Below are 12131 nucleotides of genomic sequence, written 5' to 3'. Positions count from 1 at the left end.
TATCAAATTATCATTTTAACCTTGGTTAATAATTAAATAAAACATTAAATCCATGCCCATATTTTTCTGCTAACTTCTTAAATGGTTTAGTTACCATTTAAGTCCCTTTACCATTACTTATTAAGCCACTTAATCACTCAAACCTAATAGTGATCAAATTTTACATCCTTTACAATTTAGTTCATTTTAATTAATTAACTATCGAAACATTAAAATTTCTTAACAAAATTTTAATACAACCTTAATAACACTCCATAAGTATTTATAAAATATTTATGGTTGGGTTTATAAACGAGGTCCCGATACGTCATTTTCTAAAACCACTTGACTTTATGGTCTTACCACTTAAACTTAATTAATCATTTATATCACATAAATTACCAAATCAAAAACCTTTTTAAAACCATATTTGACTCGTAAATATTAAATAATAATATTTACAAACTTACTCGTCGGACTTGTGGCCCCGAAACCACTGTTTTCGACACCACTAAAAAATGAGCTATTACAGTGGTGTGGCATTCTGTATTCGGGCATGGCGACCAAGCTGGATATAGGGTGTTACATTGCAACACCAAGGTTTGGGTGTCACAATAGTGGAGCCTAACAAGGAAAAATTCTGAAGGACAATTTTCTCTCCATTAAGCCTTAGGTCAAAGTTTAAGTAACGACATAATTGTCATTGTTAGGTTAAATTAGAAAAGACTATAAAGACTACTTTATAAGTCTTTTTGGAGATTTAGAAAAGAAGGGTAAACAATTAGACTTTTACTTATCATATTTTTTTAGATTAGATTTTCTCATTTCTTTTTATTTTCTTATTCTTTTACTTATCACCTATTCTAAATCAATTATGCATATTTCTCTACTCAGTGTTCGTACATTGTGTCGCGATCAAGTTGTTGATGTCGTCGTCGAGAACCGTAATGATGATATTGTGTAGTCAAGTTAGTTGCTCTTAAGACAATATTAATTGAAAGACAAGATAATTAAATAAAAACTCTACAATCTAACTAAGATATAAAAGCCTAATATTCTAAAAAAAAACTAGATTAAAGCCTAAAATGAAATCCTACAATTTGACTAGATGTAAAAATCTCTAAAAAAACTCCTAAAATAATTCTAAAACACAAATTAACTTGAAAAGTAACCAAACAACTGAAAATCTAACATACTAGCAACTCAAAATCCCAAGAACAGAAGTAAAAATTAAAACATATATACTAAAAGTCAATTTTTATTTGATGTAGTAATTATTATGATAATATATAATAAAAAGACCGTACATAAAATTTGTATTTAAATATTATTTAATTATACCAAAATATATAAGGTGATACTAAAATATATTTTGGTATACAAATTTCTAAAATACAATACATAAAAATAATATATAATGAAGTATATTTAATTTTGTATCCCAAAGTACAATATATTTTGGTATATAAAATTTCTAACTAAATATCAATACGCACTATTTTTGTTTTGTGTGTTCCCCACCCTCAAATTTATCTTCAAATTATTTTTCTCCTCTTGTGGCCTTGGTATACTAAAATTTTTATCATGATGCTAATAATTTTAACGTGATATCAATATTTCTAACACAATATCAAATTTCTAATCGAGTATCAAAATTTCTCTGTGTATCTTGTTAAATATATTGATATCTAACAGGTATTTAATTAAAAATTTGCATCAATTAAAATTTTCATATCATGTTAAAAATATCGATATTTGTTAAAAATTTTAGTATTGCATTGATATAGCTTAAAATTTTGGTATCACGTAGAGATATTGGTATTATTTAGAAAATTTAATAACACATTAAAAATTGTATGAAATTAAAAATTTTGGTTTAAGTTAAAAGTATTGCTTTAGAAATTTTAACATCTATTAAAATTTTTAAATTATTGATATTGCGTTGATATCGTATTAGAAAGTTTAATATTAATTTATAATCGGTTAATTTGATCAAACTTTTCTAAGTTTTTAAGCGTAAAGTGGAAAGCATACACTTAATTTTAATTGAAAAAAAATAAAGAAAGGCAGAAATAGGAGTCACTAAGTAAAAAGAAGAAAAAAAAATCAACTAAATATTCGTGGAATCCAATAAGGTTTTCAGCTTGGCACATGCGATTGTCACATATTATGTTTTTCAAAGAAATTTGTCTAACAAAATGTACACTCGTTTATATGTTTAAATATTTCCCTTATTTTCTAAAAGATGTTTGACATGACAGGATGTTAATCAAGCGATCCACTAAGTTTGTTTTTTCTTGGATGGTTTTCCACGTGGAGTCTCTTAAACTTCAAATCGTGGTTCTAATTCACTACAGATAAGACCGGAGCCAAGAAATGGGAGACTTATTAGTTACAAGAGAATTCCAACTTGTAGTGATAAGAAAGTTACGGCTCAAATCTTGATTTACAAAGAGATTTTAAGTTTGAATTCTGTACATTTAAATAATCTCAAAAACAAACGCATACACAAAATTTACAGGTACTTCATACGATTGTGTTGAGAATTACTAGCAGAGGTTATAGAAGTTATCGGTACGATTAAAGAATGGGACAAAGCTTTGATATGGCATAGAATGTTCGAAGACTTTTTAGAGATGAGAGTTTATATAAAGAAGTTTGATTTGGATTTTCTAGGGAGTGCTAGACTAAGATATGAATTAATGGTACTTAACCTTCTTATTAAAAATTAATTGTAAAGTCTTCAAAGGCTTAAAATTTTAAATAAATTTAGAAGTGATATGTTGACAGTCTAATAAAAAGTATATAAGAATTTCATAATTGATATGTTGATAGACTAACATAAATCTATTTTTTAATTAAAGTGTTGATTTGACCAAATTAATTGGTTAGATATATCAAAATTAACTTGATAATACAGAATAGAATATATTCAATTCCATATATCAAAATGTAATGTTGTTTGAAGCGAATCGGACTGATCGATTGGATCGGTTGAATCAAAAATCGAACTAGAATGCTATCTAAAAAGTGGCTTTGAACTAATTAAAATATTGATTGAACCGAAATTTTTGAATTTTTTTTATTTTTAATATTTTTTATTCTAACCGATAAGACCCACAAACTAGTTACATAATCTGTTTAATCACCAATCTAATTTTTAAAGCATCGATCCCTAAAATGTTGGGACTAAAATGCAGTTTATCGAGAACTGTATAAAGAAAAAAAAGTACAAGATAAATTTAAAATTAATGCTTTTTTAAATAATTAATCAACAGCCTAACAACCTCTTTATTTAATTGCAAGGCAGGGAAGTTTGGATTCAAACAGTAATAACCCAACTCCCAAATTCTTAAAAAAGAAAAAAATCAACAGTCACGCATATCAACTAGAATGATGCTAGAAAATAAAAGAACTAACCCATAAATAATCCATGCAACCACAAATTTGAAGTCAATAATTCTTCAAAAGTGGAGCAACTTCAATTAATTTGTTCGACTATGGCCATCAGATGTTGGACGAACTTATTAATACACTCATCAGAGCTCCCACCTTCACTGATTGCTTTCTTAGCCAATTCCTTCCATTTGTTAGCGTTACTCTTGATATCTCTGCCTCTCTCCCCTTCCATTACTTCCTTCAAGCACTTAATCAGTTCCTCTCGCCTCACAACTCCTTCCTCATCCTCTTTGGCCCTCACTCCAATCCCCCAAATCTCCTCCACAAACTTGGCATCCGTCAATTGATCAGCCCATTTGGGCACACCCACCATTGGCACGCCAAGGCTTAGCCCTTCAAGGGTTGAGTTCCACCCACAATGTGTCACAAAGCAGCCTACGGCTGGATGTGCCAGCATTTCTAGTTGGTTGCACCATGTCACCACCATGCCCTTTTCTTTATTTGATTCTAGGAACCATTTGGGCAGTTTTTTCTGTTCCGTCTCTCTGACGATCCACAGGTAATGCAAATTGCTTTCCTCTAAGGCACGAGCAATCTCTTCCGTTTCTTCCTCTGTTAATGAAACCATGCTTCCAAATGAAATGTAGACAACGGATTGAGATGGCTTCGTTTCTAGCCATTCCATGCACTCTTCGCTAAGTGGCTTCCATAAACTTGAACCGTAACCTCTGTCACCTTTGATCCTTTCATCTAGGTAAGCAGATGGTACCATAGGCCCAATCAACTTCGCTTGCCAGAGCTCTGACACGCCTTTTGCTTCCTACAATAACATATAACTAAAAATATCAGTGCATATTTAAAAAACTGTGAAAAAATAATGAAAATGGAATTAATTAAACTTTGACCAATGGTAATATGATTGTTGAACTGGCAGCATCATGATGATGGTAATTCTACTTATGGTCAGCAAGGGCAACACCAAGGGGACAAGCAGGGGACATAAAATGGGAAATTTTCCCTTTAACACCTCTATATGGTAAATTTACACTTTAGCTCCCAAAAATAATAAAATTGTAATTTAGTCCTTATAAAAGCAGCAAAATTATAAACTAATACAATGACGTTCTATCTCTCATAAAATCTATAATTTAACTTTAGCCCGTCAGAAAAAAAAATTTCTGGCTTGCCGGAGATGGCTAGTACTAATATTGATCTAAACATACCTTTCCTTCCAAGTCTTCAAAGGTGTTATCGAAAACCCAATCAGCTTCATTCAAATTCGAATACTGACTCAATTTCATGGCCAAGTAAGCAGGGTAGCTATCTGGAAACCGAAGAAAAGTGGGCAGGTCACGGAAATTCAATGGAGGAAGTCCTGGTAACATTAAGGGTTTGCTTTCAGGGGTCAGCGGCAGAGCAAGCCGGCCATGATGGATGCGAGAAAAGATGCTACACACAGCGGCAGAGTTGGTAAAGAAAGAAGCTCCATAAATCCCATGCTGCTTTGCCACATCAAGAGCCCATGGCAGAAACGAGTCATACACCACACAGGTAACAGAGGTGCTAGAGTCTTTAAACTTTTGGATGAGTTGCGACAGCGATCGGGACCCTTCTTCCTTGAATGACTTAAGGTAAAAGTCTACATTTCCAGCTTGAGAAAAGCCACCATCATCGAATCCATCAGATATAGGTTCGACCCCAATGTGAGCTGCACATATGGAATTGACTGTGTAGTGGGTGGTGGCTAGTGTTGCCTTGACACCTTTAGAGGCTAAACGTTTAGCAAATTGGAGAAGAGGGTTGATGTGGCCTTGGCTTGGGTATGGCAGAAGTATCACGTGCCCTTTGAACTGCTTGTGTTCCATTTGCTTTTTCTTCTCTTTTGTTAAAGCGTCTCTGTGTGCTTAATTGAAGGCTGATTGCTAGCTAGGGTGTCCTCTTATAGGCCAGAGGAAGAGAAATCTAAAATTGGTTTAAGGTGTGAAGACAGGCACTTGACAGGAATAGAAATGAACGGCGAAAGCAATATTGGTACGTCTTTCATTCTGTGGTGTAAAATACGTGTTTGAGGTTCCTACACTCGCACGTGATTTCTATGTGTGAAAATATAATGATATTTTATAAGTGAAGTTATCCAAGGTTTAATTCTTCATTGCTTAAAAAAATCACTTCTCACTCTAAAAATATTTTTGGAAGTTCTTTATTACTTTAAAAAAAATACTTCTCACTCCAAAAGCATTTTTAGAAAAAAAGCTGTGCAGAACAAGTTGTTTTTTACTGAAATTTTTAGCTTTTCAGAAGTATTTTTAAAAAGCACTTCTGGAAAGGAGAAGTTAAAAATTTTAGTTTTTCCTCTCTCAAAAGTACTTTTGGTGCTTAATTATTTTTTCACCCCTCCTATAACATAGTACTTTCCTTTTTTTCTTGGTGCTTAATTACAAATGTGTTAAAATTATTAATTAAAAATAAAAAATATTTTTAAAATACTAATTATAAATATTTAATGGTTATATTTAAATATTTAAAATATAGTTTATATATTCTAATTAAATTTTATAAATAATTAATATTTATTACTTAAAAATATTTAAATTTTACATTTCATAAATATTAACAACAAGTTATAATAATTTTTTTATATTCTTACTAAAATATAATAATATTAACTAAATTAAAAATTATTTAAATGCATATTTGTTACTTGATAATAACATGTCTAAAATGAACATTTTATTTTTCAAAAGTACTTTTTTATAGCAATGCTAAACACTCAAATTTTAAACCAAACTTTTCAAAAGCACTATTCCACAACACTTTTCAAAAGCATTGCCAAACTAGCCCTAAGAATCTCTTTCGAAACGGAAAGTGCAGAAATTTCTTTTGGACAAATTAAATTATCCCTCACGAGTCAAAATAAAATTTTTATTTAAATACAGATTCATTTACATTAATTTAAATTTTAAATATAAATAATACGTTTATATAAGGAATGTATTTATACATTATCTATATCAATGAATTATGAAATATAACAATTGAATCTTTAAAATATTAATCATATAAAAATTATAAAATTATATAAAACCACTAGTGTAATTGAATCTCTCCTATTTATAAAATAAATTATATCTATGCAATGAAATAAAAAGATCTTATCTATGAATTTTAAATCCGATTATTTTAAATAGCATTTTTAATTCTTTTATATATAAATTTATGAAAAGAAAATATATTATTATAATAATATTTATTATTTTTAAAATATAATTTTAAATATTTTCTTATTCATTTTAATAATCAGTTAATTTGAGATATCAACTTATCGTAATTATAACAGAATAGATGCAATAATTTTAAAAATGTTTTTGTTCTACAAGATATATTTATATAAAAATGAAAAGGAAATGTATATCATTAATATCTTTTAATATAATAATTATATTTACTCTATTTTTCTAATCTCGCCTATTGAATTCGATTAATATAGTAGAATAGGGTCCATTTGATTGTTGTAAAATTGTCAACTAAAATTTTATATTTTCAGTAGTTTTATTTTTAAATATGTTTGACAACCTTAAATTAAAATTAATTGATAGATTTTTATTATAAAAATGTGATAAATGATAAATAAATAAAGACTTACTTATCACTTAATTGAAAACATGTTTAATTTTTTTTAATTTTTTAGACTATATTATCCTTTAAACATTCTTTGCTCTCAATTTTCCTTTTTTTTTTGGAAAACAAGAAAAGTTACAATCAATTAAATTATACTTAGAGGGATTAGCTATGAGCATATGTACCCCTTCTTCTCTATTAAAAGTATTTTAGCCATTTGATTTGTTTCTGCGTTTTCTTCTCTAAGGATGTATTCAAGTGCCCAATCTTCGATATTCCTCAAAATATGATGAATGCATCTGATTATCGTTGACTTTTAGGATGTTGAATCCAAAATTTGGATAGCTTCAATTATTAGAATTGTAAAATAAATCTAAAATAAAACTGTAAACTGTAAACTAGTATCTGTCATGTCAAATCATCAAGAATAAATCAAGAATAAAACTAGATGCAAAAGTGTACCTGAATCCATGAGTTCATTGATATCTAAGGATATTAGGGATTTGATCTTAAAAATTTGCACACAAGAAATTCAGAGAATATTTGCTCCCTCTTTCCTAAGGATAGGATATTAGAAAATATATTTTGTTGTAATTTGGGGACCATAATCCTAATATATATAACTTTGGCACATTAGCCCTAATTCCTAATTAGCCCATCGTTAATTAGAATTTGATTAGAAATTAATTACTATAATATCTACACATATTTGACCCATACTTTATTTAATAATTAAAGCCCAATAAACCTTAACCAAATTAGATCACTTTTAATTTGGGCTAACGTATCATTGTAGTAAATAATAACATGTAATTACCATTATTATATATGTGATGCCCATATTTTCCAACAATCTCCCACTTCGACCACATATATATACTAATTACTCTACAATTACATGTCATTATATAACCTTATGAGCTCAAAATTTTACTATCATATCCAAAAGGTATTCCGAACATTCTCGTCCATTAATTATGTTAAGATAGAACCAATGCGACTTTCATTACATATATCATAACTAAATCCATCCCTGATCACGTACATTAACACAACCGAATGTCATAGATCAAGCATGGATGTGTAGCATGGAAATTACATGTAATATGATCTAAACATGTATATTTTCAATTGGTCCTCCTTAGTGAGATCAGACCTTCCCAAAATCAGAGCGTGAATAAACCAAATAAACTTTATTTCTGTAGAAAATAAACTTAATATCTATAAACTAAAATAACTAAAAAATTGTCTATAACATAAAAGCATTTAAAAGTACAAACTCCCACTAAAACCAAATATCCTTAAATAACATTACACCCCTATGAGCAGTGTACTCTTATAAAACCTTAGGTGTAGTCCCTTAGTAAGCAGATCCGCAATCATAGAGTTTGTCCCAATATGCTTTATAGGCACCTAACCACTCTTAACTTTTACTTTAGCAACCAGGAACTTAAAGTCTATGTGTTTTGACTTTGATATACTCCTGTTGCTAATGGAATAAAATACTGTAATTTATTTTCACAATTTGCACCTTAGTGACTAAATATTGTATCCATATTCCATCAAAATCAAAGTTCTGTATACCTGATGATCTCTAACTGATTAGACCTCCGATATGTGAGCATGTAATCTTTTGTTCTCTGAAAATACCTTATAACCCTCTTGGATGCTATCCAATGGCCCAAACTAGGGTTGCTTAAAATATATGTCTAACATCCCAATAGTGTAGACAATATTCCAATGCATACAAACCTAAACGTACATCAGACTTTCTACTGCTAAAATGTAAAAAATCTTATGCATTTTTGTAATCTCAAAATCATTCTTAGGGCATTGATTAAGGTTATACTTATTATTGACAAGCAGTACGTTATTAATATATAAAACCAAATATAGAACCTTACTCCCACTAAACTTATATTATATACGATTATCAACAAAATTCATCTCTAAACCGAATAAGATAATCATTTGGTAAAATTTGTAATATTATTGACGAGAAGTCTTACTTAAGCCCATAGATGAAGTTCTTTAATTTGCAAATCATTACCTTTGCATCATCAGACACAAAGTTTTCTAATTGCACCATATAAATGTATGATCAATGTTACCATTGAGAAACCATTAAATTAATATTCATCTAATGTAGCTTAAGGTCAAAATATTCCACTAAAGCCATTATAACCCTTTCTCTAGTGGACCTTTTTAATGACATTCATTCTTGAGGTTGTTGAGTTTGTTCTCCTAGAACAATTACCTCATCTTGAATAGGGAGTTGTTCAACATTGTCTTATCGAGGTTATGGATTCACTTCTTAATCAACGATAGGTATGAGAACCTAAACATCGTCAAAAGTGATAGTAGAAACTGAGTTAGAATTCAATTCCTCCTTAAAAGCATTGTCTCAAACCTTATTTCTCTTTCTAAACTCAACATCCTAAAAGAATGTTGCAATTCTTATCTCAAAAATATTCCTAATTGTGGGATAATAAAACTCATAGCCCCTAGATTACTTAGAATTTCCTTGACCCTTATACTTTATAGACATCAAAGAAGTCAAAAGTGATATCATCTCAACCTTATCGTTTTTAGCAAAATGTTTCGTAATTTCATCAAGGAAACCTTGGCCTGAGTAATCTCTTCAGATCCTGTGCCCCTACAGGCTTTTGGAATGTTGTGCTTCATGATAATTAGACTCATGCAATTTAAACGATCCCACCTTTGAAAATTCCTTTTAACATAAGGGGTGCTTTCCGCAGTGAGAGGTGCGGGTTGTTCTTCCCTTAGTGCAAGGTCTATGTTCATACAACCTAGCATTATAAATGCCTTTTCCATTCCTTAAAATTAGTCTCACTGAACATGGGTGTAGAATTTGCAGATATTGTGGCAGCAAAAGATAAACTAGTTGAATCTAGAACAAAATAGATAAAAACAAGCTCATATCAATATTCATAAGTAAACAATAAATTCAAAATAATGGCTAATCCCATCTCAAGATGCCAAACACAACATTAATATCAAGTCTTTGGACAGTAATATTAACAGTAAGCGATACTCTTGTTGAAGTAATCAAACATTGACAATAAATTATGTCAAACAATTAATTAATCTTTGGACTAACTTATTGCTCATATAAAATACCTTATAATAGTCACACATTTATCACCACAGATGTCGTTGAAATTCTGGCAAATATTAACTTACCTTTGGGTCAATTAATAAACGCATGAATCACAAAAACATATAATCATCTTGATATTTCAAATAAACTAATCTACACAAAAGAGGCCATTTTGGCGGCATTTTTTTCAACTAATCTATTTAAAATATTAGAATTCCTTAATTAAAACCTAAAGCCAAAATCTGAATTTATTTGTTTCAAAATATTTCTCTTAATTTCATCTTTCAATCAAATTAAAAGATAATAGTATATATATATATATGTATATATTTATCCCAAAACAACATACAATGATGTTGGAAAATATAATAATAGTTGAATAAATCATAAACCATAAACAACTTCACATAAGACTTCAAATTTAAACCAAAATAATTTGAATAAAGCTAAACCTCATCTCAAGATATCGAACACTCCATTAATATTTTATCTTTGGACAAAATATTAACTTGTAAGTGATATATTAGTGTAATAATCAAACATTGACAATAAGAACATGTCGAACCATAAATCTTCCTTTAGGTCAATTTATTGCTCACATGTAAAAGCGAATAATTGTCACATGTTTATTACCATAGTTGCACATGTAATATTATTAACTTTTATTTGGGCCAATCAATATTAACATAACTTAAGTTACATGAGCACAACCATTTATATTTTAAAACAAAGTAATTTATACAAAAAAATCAATTTGGTGACTTATTGTTTCAATTAAGTTATTTTTAAAAATATATAAACATACCAATATTCAAATTTAAAATTTACCCAATAGTCAAAGGTCAAAACTATTTTTATTGCTTTATAGATTCGAAATAACCCAAAATAATGTTGTCTTAATAATGCAATAAAAATCGAAAACCTTAATCTTTGACTTTTTTGTTCCAAAACCATAAATATCAAAACCAAAAAGAAATAATATAGTGGTTCAAAGCCAAATAATTAACAAGCACATGTATTTATAATTTTGCATAGACAAAAACACCAAAACAATTCACGCATATACATATATCCATAATTAAATAGAAAAACTTACCTTGAATATACCATGTAAATCCAAAATTATATTTATGATTAAATATAGATTCACATGAATACTTGAAAAATATTTCCAAGTCAATAAATCTCAAAAATAAAATCATAATAGTTGACATATCCCATAATTCATACAATAAACCATATCATCATAATTTAACCAAATATTTGGAACTATAAGATACCAAAACCTAATATTATAGAACCAAAATTAAAACCAAATTATTTAAACATGTATATAGTTGACATAAATTTACACCAAAGCATCCATAAAATTGAATATATAACCACACATAAAAAAATTTCAACGATATCCATCAAAACTTAATTTCACCAATTAAACTATAAAGGATATCTTATTGAATAATGGTTATAAACACCTATTCACACAAAATATAATCATGCATTAATCCTCAAAATCATTGATATGCATATAATATATATACATACAATTATGATAATAGAAAATTAATCTTGGCTTACCTTACATATTTTATGTAAATTCAAATTTATATTCATGACTAAAGACATTATCATTAAACTTTTTATACGCACAAATAATTAAAAAACCATAACCACCAAATATAAAAGAACCACAAATTGTATAAAAGCCTTCATATGAGCAACTACTTATGAAAATTCATAGTCACTATATTAAAAAATCTCAAATATTTTAATTTTAGTTGAGTTCCATAAGGACTAAAACTTATATAAAATAATTATAGCAAAAACAAAAGTAATCATTCATATATATGAATTGAATTCAATGGTGAATATAATGCATCATGAATAAAGGCAAAAGATGATAATTCTATATACATTCAACCACAAAGCAGAAAATTAAAATAAATAGTGCGAAAAAAAACATCTTAACAATATTCATTTATTCGATTGTCAAGTGAATTAACTTTCAAAACCA

At 28.7% G+C, this 12131-nt stretch overlaps 1 protein-coding gene across 1 annotated transcript; it reads right to left on the bottom strand.

Annotated features, from left to right (window-relative positions):
• Positions 1-3216: 3216 nt before the first annotated feature.
• Positions 3217-5395, bottom strand: LOC105785553 (UDP-glycosyltransferase 74B1). Its single transcript, XM_012611658.2, has 2 exons — positions 4602-5395; positions 3217-4198 (listed from the first exon to the last, which is right to left on the bottom strand). Exons 1-2 carry the CDS (start codon positions 5241-5243, stop codon positions 3461-3463), a joined length of 1380 nt encoding a protein of 459 aa, XP_012467112.1. The 5' UTR covers positions 5244-5395; the 3' UTR covers positions 3217-3460.
• Between the last annotated feature and the right edge of the window lie 6736 nt (positions 5396-12131).

The sequence above is a fragment of the Gossypium raimondii genome, chromosome 1 (assembly GCF_025698545.1).
Source record: "Gossypium raimondii isolate GPD5lz chromosome 1, ASM2569854v1, whole genome shotgun sequence".
Lineage (NCBI taxonomy): Eukaryota > Viridiplantae > Streptophyta > Magnoliopsida > Malvales > Malvaceae > Gossypium > Gossypium raimondii.
Note: the sequence above shows the minus strand (reverse complement) of the source record. Positions and strands in the feature narration are given on the sequence as shown.